Below are 27,759 nucleotides of genomic sequence, written 5' to 3'. Positions count from 1 at the left end.
TTTTTTCTTGCTACTATGTCACTTCCAGACTTATTTTCTGAATAGTAAAGAGCTTGAAATACTGGCTGCGCTGTAGAATTGTCAGCTGTTTTTCCCCAGTTTCAAACTGTTCTCCCAGTGCAAACACAGGCCACACCAGCATGGAAAATTATGTGCTTTATTTGGGAGCCCTGACATATAATATTATACATATATGTACATACATTTCATATGGAGAAATTATAGAAAAAAATATGATTTGAGAAAGGAGGCAATTAAGGTGAAGGTGTAAACATCACTAGCGATTTATGTTTTATTTTTTCCTACTCTTCAACCAATTGTTTACTAACAGACAAGTATATATAAACAGAAGCCACCTGGATTTATTACGCAATTCAACTAATATGACTGTGGAAATGTCCCAGCTCTCAAATCAATATAAATCTTCAAAAGGTTTTGAGTAGTTAAACATCAAATAATCCATATAGTAAAAGTCATAGCTTCGTTGTCGTTGAGAAGGAGAAAGCTCTGCAAAATACTGTTGTGTAATTTTAGTGGTAGTTCTTTCTTCATTGGAGTGCCTATCTTTAAACTTGGGGAAAGTTAAATTTTGTGGAGCACCAATTAAGTGCAAGAAAAAGTTTGCATCTTCTTCCATACTTTCAAATTTTCCAACAAAGTCATAGTCTATTAAACATGGGCTACAAAGCCTATTGACATGATCCCAGTGGATATCCATGCCCACTGGCCTGTGTACGTCCAGGAGATATTGAATAAACTCTTTAAATTTGACTCCAGAGCCTGTCTTTAATGCTTCTTTGGTGGCATTGACACGGTATCTGGAAATGATGGCTTTTCCAAAAACTGGGTGGTAGTAATTGTTTGGATGTTCAAACTTGTCCCGAAATGCAGATACCAGCTTTTCAAAAGGTTCGCGAATAAAAAGCATCTTCGTGTAAGTGTTGAGCCTATGATAAATTCCTTTGTGATCAAACCCATCCAGCCTTTTCAAATAGTTTCCATAGTGCACTGTGTTGTGCTGTATATCTCTTGTGGAAGAAGCCAGCCCATTAAGAACCATGAGCACACGTTTCCAGTTAGAGCAGCCGGCTTTTGGTACTTCACAGTATAAAACTCTATATTTATCTTCTACAAATATTCTAGAAACATGATAAGGAGTGATTATTCTTCTATTATTACTCTTGTATTTAGAACAAGTTTCTCTCATTATCCGCTTTCTTTCTCTTTGGATCTGATAGAGACTTTTCCACTCATTGTTTCTGTCCTCAGATTTAAGTGTGGGCAGGTTGAGAATGGAGCTGTTCATGGAAATCAGAATTGGGCTCTTCTTAATTATAAACTTCCTCCTCCGTTTATGAAGCCTAATGGAATTAATTTCTTCACCTTTCTGTTGATCCTTCATCACAAACATTATGCTGCTTTGCCTTCTGTCTGTGCTTTGAAGCTTGGTGGGCACACTTTCAGATAGGTGTAATGAATCGCTCTGCTTTACCGTTACTACTCTGTCTGCAGTATTTTTTCTTAATCTTCTGTCCTGTTTATTGCTGGAAACGCAGTCCTGATGGGGGGGGAAAAGATGAAAGATGTTAGCAAATGAGGAAGTGTTTGTCACTATTAACAGCTTGTACAACTTAATGTGGATCTATTCATACACTCTGAGTTCAGCAGAATTGTACAACAAAATGCATTGCTGCAAGTCCTCAGTGCTGTGCCTACATTGTGGTAATAACTTTTCTCTTGTCATCTTGTTCTGTGCTTACGTGAAATTCAAAGGCTGAGATGAGCCTGAACTGGTAAATTCCAGTTCAGATGTGGATTTAACTGTATTTTAGGTAGTGCCTGTACTCAGACTTTGATAAATACTTTTTGTCTTGGATACGTTGTCTTTGAAATTTCCACAAAAGGTATCTGAGTATTTTGACGACTTAATTATTCCAGGCTGCCTGTTGTTGTCACACAAATTGTGTGGTTTTTCCCCCCTCTTTCAGTAGCTTATCTTTGCAGTGAGGGCAGTAGTGCACAGAGTGAAGCCTGACAGGGAAGGGAGCTTTATAGTGTTTGTAAAGTGGGGTGAAGATGTAGAGGGAGCAGGAGTGGGAAGAGGGAAGCAGAAAGGACTGCAGGAGTCTTGGAGGCTTTGCAGAGAAGCAGGTTTGGCGAGAGCAGCATGAATAGGGACCCCAAAGGGAGGCTTGAGTGAGGTGAGCCTGGGACCAAAGCAATTGAGACTTGATGAGAAGCGGTAATGGGTGGGAATGAGGCTGTGGCTGGCATTAGGCAAGTGAAAACAGAGTAAGCAAAGTGGGTCTATGGATAGGGTGTTTCTGGGACCTGCTCTTTTTCATTAGGTGGATCTCACTGGTTAATACTTCTTTTGGCACACAGCCCAGATGTGCTCCATTACTTCCTGCTTCTCAAAGCAGCTGAATTAAATCCCTGTCTACATGTCTATGCCTCTAAGACTAAAATTAGGTTCTGGACACTGTTTAACTATATGTCATCCCTGTTTTGAGAACTCATCTGGAAGCTGAGTGGCATATGAACCACTAGGGAGTATTTCAACAGAGGAAGCAGATGTAGTTGCAGAAATGTTTATTGCTTACCTAAAATACTTGATGTTTATTTAGAGGTTTTATAAATTGTAAATTTCTGATTTTCAGTCTTTATTTGCTCCCTAAGAGTATTTAAAACTGGCTTCAAAAATAAGATACTGGATGAATTTTAAGGTGTACAGTTACGGGGATTAGTAGGGTCATGCTCTTTAAAGGTGGCAGATTAAATCTTAATTGTAATAGTGATTTTTACAAGTCTCGGTTTGGCTGAAAAAAGAGATGCTATAGGTAACTTATCAAACTTGTGCTGTCATGGAGGTTATATCTTGCCACATCCTTCTTTAAGGGTGAGAGGTAAAAAAGAGACTCAGTATTCATTACAAAAGCATTGGTGACAAAAGAAGAAAAATCAAATTGTATTATTTTGTAGGTGACTTGCTTAAGTGGATAACTATTATACAAACAGAACAGATCAGTATTAAACACAATTTTTAGAATACTGTGCAAGTTGTTGCAGAACTTAGGCTTCTGAAATGTTTTGCTGGCTGTTCTGGTAGTGGAGGTGGTACGTGATGTGCAGACTGGGAAAGAAACCAACTGATAACTTGTCATGCAAGACACTACATATTCAGTTGTTGGGAGTGATTGTTGTACTCTGCTCTTCAGAGGTTGTTTCTGGTAGTCAAAGGTGTATTTTAAGTTTTTGTCTATGTAAAATACCAGATGTAGTTCTAAATATTACCCTTTACAGAGTGGCTGAAATTCAGTCTTACTCATGATGTGGCTGATATTTCAAGGTTATCAAATTCAGACTTCCTAGATAGTTACAGCTTTAACGACGATGATGATGATGAACCTACAGTTTTTGGGAAACTCAAATGCCGTGATTTGAATGTCTTCTGTCAGTGTAACCCTTCACCCAGAAGGTCAAGCTGGAGCTGTAGAGATGGAGTGATGTCAATCACATCGCACTGATTTTACCAGGCAATGGCATTTGGGTAACAGCTGGCAGCTGCACAGTTGTTCCTTTGCATATTTTGCACTTGTCTTTTGACTATGAAATAGTGAATGGCTGTGGTGGGCTGTCACTGCTGCTGTGAGTGTGCTAACGGCCACTAGATGGAGGAATTTCACCAGTATTTTTCTTTAGCCTATTTTTAATTACCTCTCAAGACATTCATTTGATCAGTACGATTTCATACAGAATATTAATATATGCAAAGTTGACAGTATCTTTTAGCAATATTCAGTCTAGGAAAAAACTCATAAAACCAAAGTTGCATAGCTTATCAAATTCATATTTTAAAAGGAAAATTTGCACTTCATGGCAAAGCTTTGATGCATCTTTTCTTTTCAATGCTTCACGTCTAGTCTAGTGGCCTTATCTGAGCCATCTCTATCCATGCTCCGTACTTGGAACATGATACACTTCTGAAAACTTACTTTTTTTGGTTGCTGGAATCCCATGTTATATTTTATCCCTAAACAGAAAGAAATCTGGAATCCCATGTTATATTTTATCCCTAAACAAAGAAAGAAATTAAAGTCATTATTTCGTAAAAATAAAAACATTAGTTTCATTTTTGTTGGACTGATAAGTGTGTCCTCTCAGTAACTAAAAGGAAAACAGGAACAAGTTCTGTTAATGCAATGATAACTAGACCAATGATGAATCATAATTAATCTATATTTCATAGTAACAATACTCCTTGGAAGGCCTCTTTATTTATAGATGTCATAACAATTGTGAAATGGAGTGAATGTTTCTACCTCCCTTTTACAGATGGGGAAACTGAGATGGAGAAAAATGATTGCTTAACCTCAGCTAAAAGGCCAGTAGCAGAACAAGAAGCAGCTGAAATTCATGATCTCAGGTTAGAGCTCTAAAAAAAGGCTGTTCTTTGTGTACTTAATCATAGTAATAGCTTTCACTGAGTACTATCCTTTGTTGTAAAACCAAAGCAACACACACTGGAGTTACGTATAAGTGAGGTAATGTTTGTAGAGTTTTGGAGAGACAAAACAACACAGAAAAGTGATGTCTACCTGAAAATACAATAATAAAGATGTGAAAATCCTAGAAGGCAGCTTTAGCAGATGTGTAGTATGTCTTTACTGTTCCTAACCTCTGCTAAGTATAAGTTAATAATACAGGACTGTATAATGGAAAACACTTCTTAATTATGAAATTATTTTGGGGCCTTTCAACTTAAAACCGCTGTCATCACTGTCACTGGTGCTTGAGAACTTCAGTTGCTTGAAGACTTTAGTTTAATAAGTCTGCGTTACAAATCCACAGCCTTTTTGACAAGGACAATTACAGGTAAAGGTATTGCAAAGCATTATGAGTGAAAGCATCACTGGAATAGCACAGTCCCATCAGATTAATTTTTCATGGTACTATGAAAGCTCTTGGAAACACTGTGCGTGCATAGTTCACATTGTACCTTATTGCAGTTAAAGTAGCAAGTTCAACTTACGTGATCAATCATGTTTTGTCTTTTTAAATCAGATCTACAGACTGATGTTTACAGTAGAGTCTGAGTAAAATTGCTATGGTTATTTCTATGCTGTTAGAGCTCATCTAGCAGTGCTCATTAGTCCTTTGGCTCATGTTTGAGCTTTAATTCCACTACAGCAATTTGTTAGCAATAAACTCAAGTTAAGGTGGATGGGAATATTGTGATTCTGTGCCTGTTAAAAGCAAAGGGCATATTATTTTTACTTCATCAGAAATAAGTTCCAGACATCTTATAGAAGGAGTCTTAAGCCTTTTCCTAGCTGCTTCTCAAAAATGTTTAACTGCAAAATAAAGTCAGAAGGTATATTCTAAAGAGAAACAGAGCTAATCTGTAGCATCCTTGTGTGGGTTCTGGAGGACTAAAACTGATTCTGTTGCACCAGGCTTTAGGAGATGTTATTGAGCTGTTGTCCAGTTCTTGATGTGATCAGTTATATTACACAGCAGTAGAATAAATGTGGCTCTTCGTTACAGAGCAATGAAGGTATGGAAACTGCTGTCCAAAAAGAATAGCAAAAACTGAGCACCAGCACTTTGAAAGAATTGATAGTAGAGCATGGGTGATCTGTTTAAACCATGAAAATGTTCTGTTTGTCAGCAGGTATAACCTCTTTTCTTTTTCTAACCCTAAAGGCATAACTTTAAGCCACTTGAGCTAGATTTGCATTGGCTGCTTGGCCTCTGCCCTAAGGCATCATTAATACAGCTAGTTGGAGTAGTTGCTTAACTTCTACTTTAGGCTTTCTTGTAGCAGAGCTTGAAATAATATTTGATTTTCCTTATAAATTCAGAATATTGTTATGCTATCTCTTCTCTTACAGGCAGAAATCATACATGTCAGAGTTTTGAAAAGTTAACATGGTTAAGAAATTTAGTCTGGTGTTGTGGGTTGGTCAATTCTACTAACTTTCTATGGATACCTTTTGGTTTCTTGTGTATATGTAATATAATGCACTTAACATTATTATGAGAATTACTACAGACAATAGTCACCATTCTGTTCAGTACCAATTTATTCCTCTCAGGTATTTCATCTTTGGTCTTTCTTTAAACTGGATTGAGTAGTGTTAAGTCATGCCTTGTCCTCTGTCACAGATCTTGGAGATTTACTTTGGCTGTCAATACTGCCAACATGCATGGTGAGAATTTACATAGAATCATAGAATAGTTTGGGTTGGAAGGGACCTCTAAAGGTCATCTAGTCCAACCCCCCTGCTGTGGGCAGGGACATCTCCAACTACATCAGGTTGCTCAGAGTCCCGTCCAACCTGACCTTGAATGTTTCCAGGAATGGGGCATCCACCACCTCTTTAAAGATTATTTATATTTTATAAAACATATTTAAATAATTCTCCTACTGTGAACTAGTTATGCCTACGAGTGTAAGATAGGAGAATGGTTGTGCAACCTTCCCTGAAAGATAAGATGATATAATGTCTACAAATCCACTCCCTTTCTGAAAGCATTTTGAGCTTTTCACAATTGAAAACATAAATAGGTGAGAAAAGACTATCGTAAAACTGGGCAAGTATTTTTGGACAGAATCAGATGCAAATATCGGAGCACTTGCTGTGTCCAAATTGTAATGTAAAAGTTACTGTTAGTTTTTTTCCCCAGGTTTGTTTAGTTATAGTCACTTGTCCTGACTTCAGTGGGAGCAGTGATAGCTTGAAAACCACACACACTTTGTGTAATTAGCCATTAAAATTGGTATGTATCTGCCACGAATAATAATTATTTAAAAAAAACTCACAAAAGTGCAAAGAGCAGGTATGAGACCTATCTTTTTTTGTGGTTAATTATGACTAATTGTGTTTTTTGTAGTAGTGCTTCATAAAGGTAACTTATTTGAGAGACTAATACTTTGCACTGATATGCTGTGCTTTAAAAAATTTAAAATAAATGCTAGTAGGAGATGAGTAACTGTTTAAAAAAAAAAGATTTTTCATTTAGTGGCTTTAAGATGTAATCAAAACAACAATTCATGTTTAATGTAAATGTTTAGCGAAGCACTTGCCAATCTCTTCAATGTTTTCTGAATTTGTGACTTCTAAAGTTGGCTTCTTTTAGCTGTCTTTCTCATGATACAGTCTGTCACTTCAGATTTAAAGCTACATGGAAAAAACCTCCTAAGTGCAGTGAACTCAAGGGAAGTTATATTGCACAGATCTACCTAATCAAAATCTAAATTTAATATTATGCTACATCTTTACTATCCATGTCACTTACCAGCTCTCAGACGTTATTGCCAAAATGGTAATATTTTTTTGCCATGAATAAACCACTGGTGTCTGCTGCACTCAGGTGAAGTTAGTGATCATTAAATGTTTGGTACCAGACACAACAATGACCAACATCTCGCTAGTGCTCAGACAGAGAGAATAGCCGAGAGACAGAATCAGTCTGTCAATTGTACATTGTTTATGTCAGTTTTCATGGTGTTCTTTTCTCTTCCCCTTGTGCAACTATGATTTTCCAGACCTGAGCTTTGGCCTATGTTTTATGTCTGCTTTTGTTGTCTTTTATGAAATATGAGCCTTATGCTTCATCCAGTCCTACCATATAGTCAAACCCATTGTGAGCTCTTCTTTTTTTTTTAAATGCTACTAGCAACACAATAAAATGGCCTTCATCTTCCCTGTGTAATATTATATAGCTTTGCCTCTCTGCCTTCTCCTCTATCTCTGCTTCAAGACCTAATTTTGGTTTGCCTCTGGTGTTTTCCTCTGTTCTGAGACTACACTACAGCTGAAATACTTTTTAATAAAAATGATAACTTCAAGTCTGCATCTGTGACTCCATCCGTTAATGGGCTTCTGTGAGTAGTATATACTTGTTTGCTTCATCCTAACTGATTTGTGAAATACACTCTGGAAGAGCTGTTACTATCATTGCATGAACATCTGCGTCATGTCCTATCTGCATACACTCCAGTCTTAGGTCTTTACTCAAAGACAACAACATGTACTTAATCGCAGAATGAATAGTAGACTAGTACTCAGAATTCTAATTAGCATGAAAAATTTTTAGTTTGAAAAGGATTTTCTCCAAAATATTGGTCAGATCATCTTTTGCCCATTTTTTTGTCATTTAAAATGAACTCAACTTGTAGAGTAAAAAAGAACTGCCTATTTCTGATCCTAACTTACTCTAGTGTCTAATTGTTTATATATGGGAATTACTCATTAAATAAATTTAATTTATTTTAAGATTGCTACCATTGTAAATTATTTGTTTTTACATATATATATAAAATATATATGTAGTGTACCTATTTGGAATACTTCTTAAATATATAAGCATTTTGTTGGAAAATGCTTTTATTTTGAAATTGAGGCCTAATTAATAGAACAAACCTTGTGTGTATCTGTTTTACTTGTTTGCTATGTATATATCCTTTTTATATCTAAAATTTATAGTTTATTTGATTAGTGAAAACCCCCTCAAAAGTCCCCATCTAAGCTACGTACACAGTACCTCCTTTTAATGCAGACGAAATTAATGAGGCAAAGTAAAGAAGGCTTAGCAAAGCTGTAGCACAGCTTAAATTGCACATCAAGAAAGAAGCAAACCTATACAGTGAATCTATATGATCTAACCTCTTTGAGTCCCCAGTGAAGCTGCAAGTATGCAGTCATTTCCCACAGATGAGTAAACTTTTACAGTAAATGCATTGTTAAATGATACACTGCTGAGCCCGTCAAAGCTAAATGCTTAGTGACATCATTGTGTTTTACAGAGACTTGTGAAGTCGTGTATTTCTGAGACACAGTGTCTATTTTCACATCTGTTTCACACTAATCGTTGCAATCATAAAGATAACACAAACAAATTTACTGTATTCCCTATTAATGATAGGGTGCATGCAGGAAAACCTTGAGTTGCCTGCAATTTGACCAAAGAACTGTCTGTCACTCTTGAAATGAATGCAGTCAAACACAGTCTCCGTAGCACCTCTCATTTTTATGGCGCCTTTTTGTATCTGGTGGCAGAATAATTGTATATATGACAAGAATTATTTTATTTATGTATGAATTGTAAGGGTGAATTATTGGGGAACTCATTTGTAATGCAGCTTTTCTGGAAAAAAATTAGATGTAAATATTTTATTCTGATACCCATTGCTACAGTATGTACTGTGTAGTGATTTTTTTTTTTTACTTTACATCGCAAAGCATGGTAGGTGATTTGTTACTATTCCAGCTTTTCACACGTGAGAAGCAGAGAGGCTAATAGCTGCATTTGCCAAACTGATCCGATTTTAGGTTGTCATATTTTGAATTACAAACTCAAATATTGATTGTCTGAAAAATTTAAATCCAGACTCATACAGTGAGTCTTTAATGTCGAGATTAGAATGCAGGTATCTGATTTCTAATCACGATGTTCAGTTCACCACATTGCAGATGATTGCTCAAGTAGCGATGTAGTTTATCCGCTGAAGACTAAGGTTTTGAGGCCCAGATTCTGCTGCTCATCTCTGGATGTACTGGATTCTTACACACAGCCAACTGCCTGCATAGCATGTATCCTTAATATGCCACGTGTCAGTGGACTGTGGGCTGTAGAAACACTTCCAGCTTGTGTGAAGCCAGGCCAGCAGGGTTGGGGATTGAGCTGCTCAGAGAAGGATCCTTCAGTAAGCTTTATTGCAGGGCACATGGGCTGTATGCAATATAAAGCTGCAACTTCTTAAAGAACCTTACTGTGAGACTGACTTATTTTTGCCCCTGGTAGATGGTGTGTGTTCCAGGGGAGTCCTGATTTTTATAGCCATGATGGAGAACAAGGACTGTTGACTTGAGAGTACTTCTTTCTGCTTCCATGGTGCGATTTTAGTATTTCTCAGGATGCAATTATTGGCTCCTCTTCAGTGCTTTCTACAATATCTATTTTTTGGCTAACACTTACAGCCCCCTTTTTTTTGTACTTTTCCTGCTCTTAATATTCATGCTTCTGTTCTTTCCAATTATTTCCTTCCCTTTACCTTTCTTTCCCTGTATAAAGAATTCTCAGTCTCCGCTCTGACTCTGTGATCCAGCACTTTTGAGGGTGTAACAAAAGCTAAGCTTGTAATATTTCCAGAAACAAGAACGTCTGCATTTGATTAACTCCATTTTAATTGATCCTTCTCAAGTTGAAACTTAAACTTGTGTTCTGTTGCTTTACAGTTGTCCTCGCCAGCGATGTTGATGCTGAAGGAAAAAAAAAAAATCACTCACAGGGAAAATCTAGCTGGGATATCCCACACTCTTCAGAGGGATGTTCATTAACAGCAACATCTGACAGGATTGCATTTTTATTCTAATAAAAATATACTGCATTTAAAGTAAGATTTATAGAAAAAAGATGTTTCTTTTTTGAGTGCAGTTAAATAAAATGATGTTTATTTGTTTGCTCTGCAAATGTTAAACCCTCTTATGTTCTCATGCCTCCGTGGTTCTGGTATGCAACATCGATCTCCCATTACTCTCTGTGGCAAAGAACCTGATTCCTTAAGTCCATCTTGCTGATTTAAAGGAGCTGAAAACTTAACAGTCAAGTTTGATGGTTATTTCCTTTGCACAGAGGGGGATGGGTAGAATGTTTCTATGGCTATTTCCCAGTCTCCACCGTAGCCCTTTGGAACACTAAGTTAAGCATGACTCTTTGAGTAAAGAGCTTCCTTTTTCCCTATTTTGGGAAGACATGAGAAGTTTGCCAAGCGACTGAGGGTTAGGGTTTTTTTTAATCTCTTTATGAGCCTTCTTTCATATGTGAGTTCCTTCGTAAATCAGGTAACTCATTCTTCCTGAGTTCTTAGCTTTTTGTTTCAGTCCTACCATTGCCAAGCATGCAATTTTTAATAGTTTAAATGCAGTCTATTTGAGGAACTTTGAACTCTGACTTGTGGCTTATTCTTAAGCAGTTGTTGTGGTGAAGTAGAATACTTCCCAAAAAGATAGCCATTCACCCTTGTTTTCCCATCTCCTATGCTAGTATTGCGCACAAACTGAATTACTTCATATTGATCTTGTGCTTTTCAATCTGAGTCAGCTTCAGAGAGGCAGGCATTGAATCTAAGTGAAACCATTAGCTTCATATTTCTAAACCAGCCGGATCTGCAGTTTCTCCATCCCATAGGCAGCAGGCAATGTAGTATTGTGCTGCGTTTGTGTCATGGGGTACTTATGATGGTAGCAGCTTGTGTGCACTTCAGTTGATTAAAACACGATTACTTTGGCTTTTTGTGACTGAAATGACTTTCCATCTTAATGAAGTAAGGGAGTCTCTGGACAGAAGTACTGTATATGGGGAAAGCAATGCAATTCTGAAGGGCATACCCTGGAAATAATTAAAAGCGTTAGGTTCGTTCATCAGTTTGAACAAGAAAAAATTACAAATGGGGGAACCAAAGTAGAGAACAGTACACACATTAAGTGACTTTTAATGTTTGCCACTTAAGGACTTTCATGTTGTCAAAGAACTTGGTATTCCCAGTTTGTTTGTGGTACCAGTAGCCAATCCTGTATGTCCAAATCAAGCAAAACTGCACAAAGTCATCGTTCTGAAGCACAGCGCTTGCTGAGTTGTGGCTGCTGCCATGTCATTGCTTCCCTCTTGATTCCCCGATTAACTCCCTTGTAGCCAATACTCTTGGTGTAGTGTTCCTCTTGATATTTTAACTTAGGCCATCCTTCGTACATGGGTTTCTCTGCTTTTTCCTGTAAGGGATTCTTGGAGTAAAAGATCACAGTATGGAGCTGGTACCTGCCTTTTCTAAATGTGGGTGCCACCTGAGTATAGTGTTTATGTCTAAACAATGTTTCTCAGATAAAAGAGCCAGGCTATCCTCCTGCTGTTGTTTCTCCCTCATAAAGGCTTTGTACCTCTTGGACAACTTGCCTCATGTCTGTTTTGCTGCACATACTGTGTTAAGTGTACTAGTAAGAAATACCATCTCCTGAAACTTCTGTTTATTTTTCCATTCTTTTAAACACAAATTCATGTGAGAAATAATTGTTTTGATATGGCTTGCCTTGTTTTTTGATTCATCAGGGTCAAAGCGAGAGAGAAGCAGAAACAGAAATGGTAGCATTTTAGAGGGATGAATTCCTTTTGAATCAAAACCCAATTAAAGTGTTGCTGTGACTTCCTGGTAAGTCCCATCGCCTACATTTCTGCAGTGACTTTGTTAGCTGAGTATCATTTGAAACTGTGGTGTTAGTCTTGTCCAGAAAGTTATTAATTTACATTCAGACTTTGTAATGAGGCTTTCTTTCATCTCTCCTCTACTCCATTGTTGAGATCGTAAGTTGTTTGAAGAGAAGATTCTTGCATTACTTGGAATTCAGAAACCCTGATGCTTCTTTGACTTGCAACATGCTAATAGAACAGGTATATGAACCCTTAAAGACAGACACATGCTCCTGTGGTTTTTTCATAATGTTCTTATGTTCTAAAATATACTGAATCTATCTCCTTGACTAAATAATCATGTAATTTACACTTGGTCTGTTTCCTTGATAGCTAATAAAGGAAAGAGAAATGCATGGTACCTTTATATTGCAAGCTTAATTGAATGAATACAAGAAGCTCTTTGTGAATTTATTATGAGGAAGATACCACTACTTGTTTACTTTGTCTTCTCTTTGCTATTTAGCCTTCCTAATTAGAGTACCATTTTCTGACTTAATTTATATTTGATAAGAATTCTATGAAGAAAGCAGAAAGTCAAGCCTCTGCTATTGCATTCCCTATTCCTTTTGTGGACCTATCCCTGGGAATATCGTTAATTAGCATCATTAGCTTTCAGGCACTGTCAGCAGTTACTTGCAATTTCTACTTAATAACTTTCAGTTATTCTCCATTCTCATATTTAATATTTGCATATTGCCTTCATAGCATGACTTTGACAGGGCATTACACTTTACTTTTTAATAAACCTGAATAAAAGCTAAGGTTTAAAATATAGCACTGCATTTATATTTATTAGTCTGTAAGAACTATTCAGATAGCCAGAGGAGTTTCAATGAATCTCAAGCAAGCACTTCATGTAATTTGTGACTGTAATGGAGAAGGAGTTAGCTAGCCAAAACAGCTCACCTAGAACCCCAGAACTGTTTCAAGAAATTGTGCAAGTAGGACACTAAAGCTTCAGTGGTCTTTCTATTGGAGGGAAGACAAAATAATATAGGTAGAATTCTGGACTGCTTTCATGTCACTCTGTAGAGACATTTCTTCGGGAGAGAGTGCAAATGGAAAGAGAAGGCTGCAGGCAAAACTTAAAAGGTGGATCTACACAGACGTGCCTCTGAGTGATGAAGTTCACTGATTTGATAGATTGAGTGTGGATCAAATACCACAGATGTGCATCTAAATGCTGTGTTGTTATGTTACAATCAATTAGTTGGAACTGATACGGTTTCCCTTTCTCCTGTTCTCATAGTTAATTACTGACAAGTCTTCCTAGTATGAGATCAATATCTAGTATTTTTTAAAAAGAGTTAACACCTGTAACAGCTACAAAACATCATGCAAAAGGGGTGATAATTGGACAGACTTTGATTCATGACCTGTGAGAAACAAGCAGGAGTTCTGGGAAGGCTGGGTGTGAGGGGTTGAGCTCTTTGCCAGGCCTTTCATTCCTGACTAATGAGCAACTGAAGGACAGTGGTGATTTTCTGTTAGTCATTTGTCACCCGCCCTATTCTTCTCCTTTGTGGAAGACTTCCTGTTTCTTGTTAAGGAGCTCACTTGCACTCCTTCTCCAGCCAGACTTTAGTGACTGATTGGTAGAACAATTTGCTTGCATAAGAATAGCGTCTTGGATTGACTTTCATATCAGTAAGAATGAGGGGGAAATGGTTCTGCTCAAAAACTGAGTGCTGACTACTTCCAGTATCCATGTGACATTACGTGGTATCCAGAACTTATCCTGAGCTGGAAACCCATGTAGGAAGAGTCAAAGTGCTAGTCTTGAATTTTAGTGAGCTTGAAACTTTTTAAGGGTAAATGCAGGCCATTTTAAGATGTTCTGAAACTTCTGGAACTCACGACTTAACTTTTTTGTGTAAAGCTAGAAAAATCCATGTAAAGCTAGAAAAAGTGGTCATTATTTAATTTTAAAGTTTATAGTGTTTTCTGGGGAACTGTCCTACTCCTTGACTAAATACAGTCAACCTAAGATGCTAGCCAGGAAGATAAATGATTTGAGTAATCACTAGTAATTCAAGGAAAAAAAGCCATGAAGTTGAAAGTGGCAAGAAAGGTGTATATATCCTGAAGTGTCTTGGGAATGGTACAGATCTCTCCACTCTGAAGGGATTATGCCTTGTTACCTCATTTAGTGATCCAGACCTTTGTCTGTCTTTCCAAGGTCTTACACAAGTGAAATACCTAACTTAGTAACAATCTTTCTCTTTGTTCTTCCCAGTTTCTGCATTCAGTGGGGATACAGATATTTTAAGAGATGGATTTGCAATTAAAAGTAAGGGGAAGATGACAGTCTTTAGTGGTATTTGGTTTGGGAGTTCTGCTGTACTCATGGCATACTTCACATGGCTTGTGTGAAGTTAGTTTTCAAAAACAGTACACTGCCTGCCTGCCTGGAGAAGGAGTTGTAATCACCCTCCACCAAGGCTATGATTGCATTTTTCTACTTTGGACACCATGTTGAGGGATTTGTCTTTAGCAGCATGTTTCACCGAAAGTGTGTTATATGGCAGCCGCTCACCTTTACATCCTTGAAAATAATAACAGTGCTTTCTCCAAGAAATTGGAGACATGCTCTAAGATAGCTCTAAGAAATATACTTAAAACAGAGGAGTGAAACACTTACTCCACCCGGAGGTATCTAGTTTTAATACTGTGGAGTCTCCAGATGCTGTAATGTTGTTTCAAGAAATTTAAGAAATTAAGGATAACCAAGCCAAAGCACAAGTTAAGTGAATTGTTCTCAAGTCCAATTAATAACAATGCTGATGTGTCAAAGGATTTCAAGCCTATAGTGGCAGATGATGTGAAACTGCATCAAAAATCAGATGCAGAGAGAGTGGTGCCTATGCCTGACGAAATAACGCCAGCAGGTCAAAGAGGCAGTCAGATACTGTTATTGTCCATGGAGGCCACCAGGCATATCAGGAGGCATTTCTCTGTCAGTAAAGTGGCAGTTTGGTGTTTGTGTTTTCTCCTTGGCTATGTAAATGTCAATGAAAATTGGTAGTAGGACACCTGGAAAGCAGGACCTCATGTCTGCACAAGCTGTCAAATATCTTCTTACCTTAGTGTAAGGGACAGTGCTTGAGGACAGGAGGATTTTTTAAAATGAGAGAGAAGTTCTTTTGTTCTGGTGAATGGGATGAAGAAGCTTCACTAAGGTAGAGTAATAGTTCTTGCTGCCTAAGAAATCTCTGACTTATTAACCCTAGGGAACAGGAGAGGAAATTCATAGTAACTTGAGAAAAGACTACTAAACAAGGAGAGAGACTGAAAAGTGTTAGACTTCTCCCAGGAAGATTTGAAATGAACAGAGAAACCTATTCAGGCTGGAAAGGGGAAAAACTCCACACAAACACACTTGCATACCAGATAAGGACTGGTGGTTCTCAGTAGGTCTAAACTATTTTGTACTAGACTGTGCTAAAATGGACATGCATTGCTGAGGGTACTTAATGCTTCACATGATGTGTGAGTGTCTTGCAGGTTCAGGTGCTTATAGAACATATGGTTTGAGCTTAATGAAGCATTATGTCATGTGGGCATTTTAAGACAATCCAGCAGGAGTGGGATGTAGAGGACATTTGCTCTGTTAACCCCTGCTCACAACTCTTACCATTAAGAACTGGATATCTCTGGGTCTGATCCATTTACAGCTTGGTATTTGCATTGGAGGGAGGCTTCTGGTGCCTCTTTCCCTACACGCTTCCCAGCACAACCCTACATGCACAACGAGCTGCTGCTAAAGTAAATGGCTTTCCCCTATCCACATGGCTCTTCTGTTCACTTTACTAGTCACTGCCTCTGCCAGGTCACTGTATTTTCCTTCCTCTCCCCTGCACAATTTAGAAACGTGGGATCTGACAGAATAAAAGAGAAGATGCAGCAGTGGTGTGGCAGTATACCTCAGGTATGTGGGTGAGAGAAAAATAGCCTTCTGTGGGGACTGGTGATTGTTCTCTTTGTCTCCACACCTGGATGAGCTATGCTGATCTTCTAAAGGGGTCACATCTGCTATGGCAGGGAGAAAAGGCAGGTGGCTTCCTTTTGGTCACTCTTCCCCATTTTCTACATGTGCAGCTTCTGTCTGTGCCTGGGCTGCAGGAACCAGAAGGGCTCTAGTATATTTGCCTCTCTGGCGCTCTGAACCATTGGTGGTACCTGAAGTGAGAACCCCTCTGCTGCTGCTGTTTTATGGCCACATCTGCATTTTTCTTTCACACATAATAGCACTTCCTAATTTTTCTAGTATCCCAATGTAGAATGGTGTATCAGTCCAAGAAGGGGCCATATGAACTGAGAGATTGAATTGTCTGCATCTACCTTGACAACCCAAATTTGGGATACAGTTGCTATGACAATTGATTTTGTAAGTCAGTGCATACAAACAGTGAGTAGCCAACTGGTTGCTGAATATGGTTATCTGGAATGTAACTTTTATTTAGCTGATGAAAGTGTGTGAATGTGTCTGACTTCACTGAAAGCTTTTCTACAATGATCATTGTTCAGAGCATTTCAATATATTCATCGTTCACTCAGCACATTGCATACAATTATATACAACTCATTCTCTCCATTATGCATTGGCTAAAGGATTTCTGAAGTAATCTGCCACTCTAAGTCAGTCTTCTGAGACAATTGTCTTACAGATGGAACTATTTCCTGACAATGAAGCACACCACTTGACTGGATGTGTGGCTTACACAGTGTAATTCAATATTGTAACTCTTTTTGATGCCTCTGCTCTAGTGCCAATTAAACCCCAGGATTGTAGCAGAAAACTATGTACGTACAGGACTTTATCTGACCATTTGTTTCATCTGAAATGCAACCCTTTCACTTCAGATGTGGACTTAAAAGTTACTTAACTTGTTGAGTTTTTGTTAAGAATGCATACAGGTTGCACTCTTACATGTAAACACTAGGTAGGACTTATTTTTAAGTCTTTGAGAGTGGTATGCAACTCTACTAGGTAGCCTCTAAGTCCTAATCTTTTGTGTTTATCTCAATTGTTTATTATTAATAAATATTTTACCTTTGACAAGTCAATTCATTTCAGTCTTTATTTCCACTTTTGATGTTATGTTAAACACTTACATTCAAAGTTGTGATTTCATTGTAACTGAAGGTGACTATTACATTTAAAAAGAATAGTATTCATCAGAAACCTTTTACTATTTGCAAATCTGATTTGGTGCTCTTCTCATGGTCTTATAGTTGATCTATTGGGGGAAAAAAATAAGAGAATTCATATTACTTACTTCAGTGGCTGAGTTCACTACAGCTTTATTACTTATTGTTCAGGAATGGAATATTTAAAACCTCTGAACTCCACTGTCTGAAGATTTGCTACTCTGAGAATCGGAATTGGAAGCGTGGGTTTTAAAAAAAACTTTGTTACAGTATTGTAACAGCTCCTGTTTAAGCAATAGTTATTTATGACTGTGTAGCACTGTCTTTTGAACTATGAAAAATTTGGCATTTACTTTGGTGGGTACAGGATCAGTTCCTTGGTGAGCGAGTAGTAACGCATTATTGATTTTGCAAGTGATGGTAAACTGCTCTCCTAATCTTTTTACTCATGCTGTATCTTTTCACTGTACTTTTCCCAAAAAGGATTGGGAAGTTAGCGCTGCTCCACTGAAACCATGTATTTTGGAAAACTACAGTGGGCTTGCAAAAAGCAAGTTTGTTCCTGTTAAATTTTATTAAAGAAAAAATATTTGATAAAATTGTCAGTGACTTTTTTGATCTCTGCAAGAACTTTAATGTAGGAAAATAAATGTGTATTAAAAAATACTCAGAATAAAGTTTTGGTCACATTTTTTCATTTCTTTGTGTGTCTGCCTCAAGAAAAATTAAAGCCATCAGGAAGATGTATGAAAAAGAACATCACTGTTTCACACACTCTCACTGTTTTCCAGCCTTTTCTTCTTGCATAAAAAGGGGACGGCATTTTTAAAACTGTCATAATGCCCTGTAGGAGAAGCTTTAATTATCCAAAAAGATGTCAAAAACTAACATAAGGACTAAGTCAGAAATAAAAATTTTTTGCATCATCGTTTAGAATGAATTTAAATGTCTGTGTTTCCTGATGCAAATCTAGCTTTGCTTTTTTTTTTTTCCTCCCTTTTAGATTTTCTTTTTCATCTTAAAGCAACTAAGGCCTTCTGGCAGGAATTGGTTTTATGCTTTTCATGCAGTCTCAGATTCTGTTTTCACAGATGCTTTAAACTTTCTTTGGTGGAGCTGAAATGAACTGAAACTTGCAAAGGCATACCACATGCAATTTCAGATAGCTTTTCTATACTTTCTGCTATACAGGACATAAAGATTCCATTTCTTTTGAGAAAATACGTAGTAGCATGGCCTTGAATCCCTTCCCATAACTGCCTGTGAACTTGGTTTGTTTGCGCGAAAGCGAATTTCTTCAGAGTATATTCCTGAGACAGTATCTCATGCCAATTACGCAGAGGAACTTGAGAAACCTGCATTTTCACTTGTATGGTTTGTATGTAGTGCAGGGCTGATAATCTTATAAATGCAGAATATATCTTACATGCATAAAGTAAAACCATTAAAATTATAGGAAGCTTGATCTGATCTCCATTTACTACCTCTTAAATTTGGATCCATAGCTCTGTTTTGCTTGTGAACAAATGAGACTCCAGACTATCAATTGACATAACTTTCCTTTTCCCCTCCATTAAGGAAGGTGGTAATTGCCAAGCCGTTGACAGCAAGTGCTGGAAAAAGCAGTATGAGTGATTTCCTTGGTGACTGTCAGACTCTTCAGACAAGGCTTTCAAACTACATTCATAATAACAGAAATACAGTGTGGGAAAGATAGGCAATGTGGTCTTTAGCGAGCTTGTTTCTTGCCAATATACTGAAATCAGCTACCAGCAATTCCAACTTTGTACTGGTGTATTAGCTTGGGGAACTCACTGAAAGACTAAATGATTCATTGCATTCTTTATTTTTACAGAGAAGCAATAATATCCTTAAAGTGTAGACACAGAACCTGTGGTATGAAGTCTGAACATATTTTTTCAATGCTGGGTCCTCAAGAGATCTTTCTTATAGTGACTAATTTTGTATTTCATAATGGTGTGTTTCTTGAAAATGCATTCTGTCAAATCACAAGACAGCAGATGCTGTCTTGGAGTGAATTAATAGAAGAAAAATTCTTAAGTAATCTGCTGTTAGTAAATAGCTAAGTATGGGTCAGGCAGTTTCTGAGTTTGTTACTTAATGTAGGCAACACTCATTTTGTGTCTTGCTGATTATGTTTTAAATGGACTTAGTTTTTAACAGTTTGCAAGGTGGTAGGTTTCAAAGCCTACGAGACACAAAATTAGGAGTTTAGCATGCTTGACTTGGTCTGTAGGTTCGGGTTCATCACTAAATCTCTCTGCCTCAGTCTCCACAGCTATAAAATAGCAATAATGTGCTTTCCTCAGAGGAGTGCAGTGCATGTTAACTGATTGACCAAGAACATAAGTGGTTGGTGCTCTGCAAACATTATAACGGTGGTCTCCTTAATTGAGGATTATATTGCTGATCACAGGCAGTGCTTTTGAGCAAGGAATGACTTTTTTTTTCTTCCCTAACTTCTGCCCAGAAGTTTCCTGTCGTATTTTGTGCTACCTTTTTTTGTCTTGGAATTTCTTGCAAGTTCTGTCTGTGTTTATAAGTTAACATTGATGAACATACTCACTCTTGACACAGACGTTTTCCCAATGCTCTTACTGTGCGTGCTCCTTTGATGGGATAGATTTTCAAGTATCGTTATCCAGTTGTTTGGCCTCACATCCTCTCTCACCTGAAGTGTCACAATGGACTAACCGATGTAGAGAATAGAAATATTCCTTGCAAAAGTTAGATTTGTGTATATATGAACCACTTGTGTGATTTTTAGTGTGGGGGCTTGTAAACTTTATGTGGTTCTATAAAGTGTTTCAAACTAATTTGGATGTGGATAGGATATGTGGTTATTAACCCAAAAGGTTTTAATGTATTTTTTAAAAAAACACAACTAGTTTCTAGTCATATTCTAAAAATCTGCATAACTAACACTGTTTAAACTAAGCCTGTTTCAGTAATTTTTAGTGATGATTTCACCTTTGTCAGTAAGATAATGCAAAGAAATTCTTCCGTGTTACATTAAGGCTACAGAGATCTAAAACTAGCTGTAGTATCTGTTTAAACCATACTTCTCTGAGTCCTCTGAAAGGAACTAGTCTGTCTTTTTGCTGTGCACTAATTTTCCCCCCAGAACTGTGCCGCCTCCTTGTTCTCAGGGTTTTCTTTCTTCTCTTTCAACACCCTAAAGGCATCACAATAAACAAAGTGAGTATACACAAACATCTTGAGAGAAGTGCCTACTAGGATTTCTAGTGTTGTGAATGTTTTTCCACCTTCCCTTATCTGCATGTGGCTTTGTTTGAGGAATAAACTTGCAAATAATTAGAAATCCAGATAGGGATTTCTCTTGCCTTAAAACTACACAGGGACTGAGGAACCCTTAATTCACTTATTACTGAATTAGAGAATTACTGAATACTAGACTAAAGTAATACAGAAACCCTGGGTCAAGTGAAGAAGTGCAGAAGCCCATTTGTTTCAATTGGATTTAATTATATTTATCTGTATTCAATGTTTCCTTTAACGCAAATCAATGTTCAGATATTCATGACATGTAAATTGCTGCTACTAGTTCAAAACTATTGAATAAAAATTCCCTTCTATGCATCACTGGTATTGAAATTGAGAGAGAGGTAGTAATGAACACATTGCATCCTATATTTTTATAAGGATACTGCTGATTTCATTCCAAGTAAAAGTTATTTTCAATAAAAATCTGTGTAGTGTTTTAGACAGTAAGTTACAGCACTAAACCTACATCTTTTTAAAAATAATTATAATTTTATAAGAGCACAAGATATTTTAGTTGATTTTCATTGTCCAAATTCAGAGAAAAAAATAGATAAGGTACACTTATTGCAAAAAGCACAACACAGAAATCTGTAATGATTTTCTTCTTTCTTTTTTGTTTTTATAACTGAAGCTGCTATTTTTAATCTACATGAAAGCCTTTGTTTTTGCAATTTCATATTAAAAAAAAAAAGTATTTTTCTAGAACTTTATGCAATTCATAACCGGGTTGTGTAGTGAAAGCTAAAAACCTGTCTGTTTTATGTGGCTTGCTTCCTAAAAGTAAGCTTGTACAGTAGTACCACCATTTCTCATCAGATTAAGGTGAACCTGCATAACAGCATGGGCATGAAGATGTCAGGCTTGTAATGCTTCTTGTGGTCCGTTATTTTTTCATTGATCTTTACGAGCCTATAACTCTTTTAAAAAGCATGTCATTAGATAGATATTGAAAGGAAAATGCTGATGATGGCTCTACAAAACCAATAAAGCTGCCTTTATTAGCTTTTATAAAAGTCTTTATTGCTCATAGGGTCTTGGTCTCAGCAGGCAGTGAACCATGTTTAGGCATTTAAAACCTGTTTCTCATAGGCATCTCCAGAAGCCTTCACCCCTGCGCTTAGTGCTTCACCCTGTATGTGAACATACTTATTTTCTAAGTTTTGCCCAATAAAGTCAAAATACAGGATCTTAAACATATGTACCTGCTCTTAGGTGTTGCTAACCAGAGGAAGAGGTCAGTGGTGGCTCCTGGGAAAGGAACAAGTTTCTTTGTTTCCAGTATTATAATAGCTAAGACAGTAAACATTAATTTTCATTAAGCACTTTGCTATAAATCTCAGTTTAATATCTGTTTCAGATGTTCTAGATAAATCCTTAACCTTTCAGTTGTTCCCTCTTGTAATCCTGTATCAGTGATGAATCTTGGCAGTGACAAATGGCACTGTTAGACCCTGCAACTGTTTCTGTTCATGCTCTTCCCTATGCATTTTCTTTAGAGGGAGGAGGAGGGGAAAGGGACAGGCTGGGGAAGACAGTCTGAATACTAATGCCCATAAATGGCATCCTCCTTTTCCTTCCCTTCCTCAAACTCTGACCGTGTTTGCAAAAACTAGAAGTCGCCCTCTTAAAAAAGAAAAAAAGCAAGTTGACTGATATAAACCATTTGCTTGTCTTGGTAGTAAATTAAGTAACGTTTGAGGATCGGTTAGTGATCTGCAGCCTTCCGGATCGCTTGGTTCCAACAACGGTGCACGTAAACATCTGAAGTAGGTAGATTGTGTCCTAAAGTAGGAGCTACCTTATGCCATTGAGATCACTTGCAATGTTTATTGTATTCTTGCAATAAATTGGCTGATAGCATAGCCAGTACGATTGAAAAATAGCGATGCACGCCTTCTTACAGCAACCAGAAAGTCCAGAAATCTACTCCTTTTTGAAGTTTCTAGACGTTTGTGGCAAAAAAGTTACCAATTGTCCTATTGGAGAGAGAACTATTGTCATACAACAAGTGAGAGTTAACATATGTCATGTAAGTAGCTGCTTTGTGTTGGACTGGAATGAACTTCAACTCTGAAACTTTTGGGTCTGCCCCACCTTTACCACCACCTGATGGGAAGACTGGCAGACAGGTACAACAACTCCTCAAATTTATAAACAGTGTTATTCCAGGTGTCAAAGTGTGAAGGTAGATGTAATTAAGCAATAACCCTGTCTTCCCAAGGGCAAAATAAAAAATGTAACTGTGCTGCTTTTCCAGTTAAGATCCAGGTGAAAACAGGATTTTGACTCAAGGTTGGAATGTAACTTTTAGTGAAATGAAGACACCAGATTAACTTCGGAAACTTTCATTTTGGGAATATTCAGTTTCTCTTATAATGGTATTTCCTGGAATATAATTTTTATGACTATCAGAAGTATCAATGCATGATATGTTTAAAAAAAACCCTGAACTAACCAATTCCCGTCCCCCGATCTACTAATGCAATATGAGGTGTTTTAATTTTCTTTGTGTATTTTCTGTTTTGAAGAAAACAGTACAGACAATTTTAAAAAAAGAAGTTAACAGAACATGTCAACTCCTATGTAATGTAATAATTTTGTAGTTAACGCTACTATTAAACTGTCATGAAACATCATAAAACTGTTAGAAATAAAAAAAAAAATCTGATCAGAAAACTTTTTGCTTGGGATAATGGGAGATACATTTCAAAACCCAAGTTTCATCTGAAAAATATCTTTTGTGACTAGTCTGCTGTAGCGAGGATCTGTACTGAGAACATCCTCTGGCCTGAGCAAGCTGAACCCAGCTGTTGCACACTTGTTTGCTATGCGGTGTAGATCAGCTAGAGCTTAAGACGTTGCATGAAACTGCCCTGTGTTAGACTACAGGGACTCCCAGCTGTAATGCTTTTGCTGACCCGTAGTAGACCAGCACAGTGACCTTTTTGTTAACTGTATAGGCCCAGGAAGTTTTCAAATGAATGGGAAAGTCATTCAAGAAAAAGGCTGCAGTATCACAGAACAGGGCAAAGAACAGGCTCTGTCTTTTGAAGAGGTACCTGTCTACAGCTCCAGGCACATTTAAAAGAGCTGAGTACGTTCAGTACCTTCTAAGACCTGGCTCAGGCCCTAAATTTTCATGATACTACCAGCTTGATCTCGTTTCCAGTTATTGGTTTAGTGGGAATAATCTTTCTTAACAAGCTCTCAAGGGTGCCACAAAACTTTAGTAATATTAAGCAAAGAGCTTGGAGATTCTCCACCACAATGTGGAGTATAACAGTAAGGATAATGCTTTAATAGCATGGTTTTGTTTGTCACAAACAATAATTAATTCTGTCCTGTCTCTCTGAACAACTGCAATGATTTTTGTGCTATTTGTTAATATATTTAGATTAGATGCTAAAGTGAAAGCCTAAACATGCTGTCATCTTCAGACATACTCAGGCAATTTAGAGTGCAGCTTGTGTTATTGTTTTATAATTCAAGCCTAGTGAAGTCATAAATTAAGAAGCTCATTAAATTTTCAATTGCATTAATAGGAAAAGTCAACTTACTAAATTCTTTAGTAAGACCTAATAACAAAATATTGGAAATGCATCTTTTTTTTTTCTTTATCTTCGTTAATCCTTGTTGCTGAGATAGCCTTCTCTACCCTTAATATAGGAAAAATAAAGTAATAGGAATATAAATTGTAGAAAACAATGTCTCTTACATGGAGCTTAACATTGATCCTCCTCGTCACATTTTAAAGAATTTTTTAGCAAATTCTCGTGACTGACAGCCTACTCCATAAATAGCTGCAGGTATCTCAGCAGCAAGGTGCCAGCATCTTTGAGCTCTGTGCTTGGCACTGCTTTGTTTATAGCAGCATATCAAATAAAGACTGATAACATTATTTTTATTTGGCAATGCATGACACAATTTGATGCTATAGGTTGAGCTGTTTAAAAAATGAAATATTAAAAATATCTCGGTTTTTCCTGCAATTGGAAATTGTAAGTGTATGTAATGGAGCATGCAAATATGAAACTGCTCAGTGAGCTAAGTCTGTACTGGTAGAAATGGCTTCATATCCATTAAAATCATAAGGACTGGATTCACACTTGTGGTGGATTTTCTTATTTCGTGAAGCTTTTTTTTTTTTGGTACCAGCTAATGGTTCAAGCCCAAATTATTTTAAAATTAATGTAGTTACACCCAGTTACGCTGCAGCTGATTTTTTTTCCACTGCGTGTTAATATGCTTACATTATAACAGTACAAGTACTACAGAAATTCTTCATTCATCTTGATAGGTGTTGTTGGTGTTTAATTTATTCAGTGATTATCTCAGTTATTGCCAAATTGTAGTGAGACAGACAGAAATGATCATGAGGGGGCATGAAATGCTTTGCACGTAGTACTAACTCACTCTAGGTAAATACATACACAGAAAGAGAAATATTTGGCTAGATAATTTGAAGACTTCATTGTAAGTGTGAGTTTTCCCAAACAATAGACTAATAACCTTCCTGTTGCCTGCTACCATTCAAAAGATAATTTTTGAGTGAAAAAGCTATCTTCCATATCTAGTTGTACTTACCAAAATCATACCTATTAGCTGTTTGCTCACTTAACTGCTCAATCTAGACAAACATGCCATAGGGCAAAAATTAGGTCTGCGTTTTTTCAGGCAATTCTGGGGCATCTGTTTCTGAACTACGTTCTCCCGGGTGCACAGGTCCAACCTACTGCTTAGTAAATCCAGTAAACTCCTGTGGACTTTCAGGTTTGTATCAGGGACCCATTCAAATTCCCCAGTTGCATCTCTCAGCAGGACATTTAGTAAATGATCTTTTGCCTCACAAAAGTATTTGATATTTGCAATACTAGCTCTTCCTATTTCTCTTGTGAGACACTTAGATACCTAACTGCAAGGTCAACTAGATTTCTCTTTTTCCTTCTGTGAAACCTCTTACTTTTTTCTTGTGGGTGGAGGGGGAGGAAATTGGTACCAGAGGTAAGTGCAGTCTGTCTTGGGATGTGGGGAACATGGAAGTAGTGTTGCAAATGAAGGGTGTCTGTAGGGGTTTTATCACTTAAACTTCTGACACTACTGCTCTTGTAACTTCCTTGTAAAAGATTTCATGCCAATCAGTGCTTCTCAGGGAGGTTTAATAACAGCGTAGGGCCAAGTCATAATCTGATGTGTTCCTGAATAGGGGAACCCAAGATATCACATGTCGCTGGGAAGGGCAGTACTTCTATTCATGCTTTTGTAAGGTGATTTTCCTCTGTCTCTTCTTATGCTGCTGTCACTGTGTGTAATGAAGTGAGTTGCCAGGAAAACAGGATCTAAAGACCCTCTCAAAACATATAGCAAATTAAAATTAATCAGATTTTTTGGTTTTGTTACTTCAAGTTTCAAATTCACTAAGCTAAAATTATGGTACTTTTGAGCCTGATTCATGATTTTTTGATTGCTCAAGATTGTCAGTGTGAGACATGGCATTTATCTTTTTCTTTATTTTTTCCCTCTTTCCCCCCCCTTTTTTTTTAGGCTTGAGTCTGTGCCGGTGCACCACAGCTGTATGCTGTCTCTAGTCAGGGCTCATGGTAAAACCAAAATATTGGCTCTAGGGAGGCTTCCATGTCTTCCTCATCTGTTTCAAATGATTTATACAAAGTTTAAAAAACAAACCCAACAAAAAAACCCAAACCAAAAAACCAAACCACAAACAAAAAGAAACAGGCAACTCATAGCTCTGGTAACGTGCTGCCTGCTGGAGTGCCCAGTTAGTTTTCTTTTCCTTGTGTTCCCGTCCAGTCACGAAACCATGAGTCCATAATAACATGGACCTCTCTTTGACCTGTGACATTCCTTATTCTCCCTGTTCTTGCTGCTGTTTACTTTTAGCCTCACCTCTGCTGAGCTCAGCTGGAAGGTTGCTAATAACTCGTCCCTTTCTCCTGTCACCAAATGTTAATTAATGGAGTTTTTTCTTTCCTTGAGAAAGGGGACACCCCCACCCCCCAAAAAAACTACACCCCAATGACTAATTGAGATGAAGACACTCTACCCAGTAGAGACTCTACACAGATTCTGTGTTTAATCTAATGTAATCCGACCTGCTTTAGGATCTTCTGGAATATCTGCAGTATCAAAGCACTTCTTAGATCATCGTGAACTGTATAATGCGGTTTTTGCTGGACTTCCTAAAGTCTTCAGAGTTTTCAAATGGATTCTGACTGGGCTTAACTATAAGGTATTTATTTCCAGAGCTAAAGATTGACTCACCCTCAAGATAGAGAAGCATGTCCAAATATTAAAAATTGTTACAATCATGATAATGAAGATGTTCACAGTAATGAAATACTGGTTGGTGAAACTTAAGTATGTTACTCCCCTCTTTCTGAAATGTGGGAGTTTACAAGCAAGTTTCTACATAAGGCGGTATTTTGTTGAGTAGACGGTATCAGCAATGAAAGGACTCACTTTTGTTTTGTTTTGAACCAGTATAGCTCAGTCTTAGGCCAGTTGTTCTTCCTCTTGGCAGCTACAATCCCGTTTGCAGTTCCAGGCTTGCAAGTATCACTTACGGTTGTTATATTTGGAGGTGTATACTAAAGAGCTGAGATACAATGAAGGCCGCCTGGCTCATGCTCACAGGAGTAGGATTTCATATAGAAATGTAGCATTTCATGTAGAAATGTGATCTGCATTGAAGATGTGCTAATCAGCATCATGATGAAAACTGTTTTCTTTGGTTTGGTTTAAGCATTTATCTTTAAAATACATACCTATAACAGAACAATTTGGTTAAACTACATGTACTTCTATGCAATGGTTTCCTAAAGATGGTTTGTTAGAGTAACAGGTTCTGGCTTTTCAATTTTTTTCTATTGTCAATCAGAATAATAAGTTTTAATGTACTTTTCCATGTATTTCTTTGAACAACACTGCTGCAATAAAGCACATTAAATAATTTCATTAACCTTGGCCTAGACTTGCACTAAGAATCTCCTTAATTGGGCAAGTGTAGCACAGATGTGAGGTCTATGATTACTG

General features: G+C 37.3%; 1 protein-coding gene across 1 annotated transcript in view; it reads right to left on the bottom strand.

Annotated features, from left to right (window-relative positions):
- Window positions 1-331: 331 nt before the first annotated feature.
- The window catches only part of CHST8 (carbohydrate sulfotransferase 8), a 148,037-nt gene continuing 120,609 nt past the window's right edge, over window positions 332-27,759 (bottom strand). The window contains exons 2-3 of the mRNA XM_009282836.2: window positions 3,996-4,033; window positions 332-1,558 (exon numbers count right to left, since the gene is read on the bottom strand). Coding sequence (XP_009281111.1) covers window positions 413-1,558; window positions 3,996-4,033 — 1,184 coding nt within the window. The 3' untranslated portion in view covers window positions 332-412. The remainder of the gene's footprint in view (window positions 1,559-3,995; window positions 4,034-27,759) is intronic.

This window comes from Aptenodytes forsteri, unplaced genomic scaffold (assembly GCF_000699145.1).
Source record: "Aptenodytes forsteri isolate BGI_AS27 unplaced genomic scaffold, ASM69914v1 Scaffold70, whole genome shotgun sequence".
Classification (NCBI taxonomy): domain Eukaryota; kingdom Metazoa; phylum Chordata; class Aves; order Sphenisciformes; family Spheniscidae; genus Aptenodytes; species Aptenodytes forsteri.
Note: the sequence above shows the minus strand (reverse complement) of the source record. Positions and strands in the feature narration are given on the sequence as shown.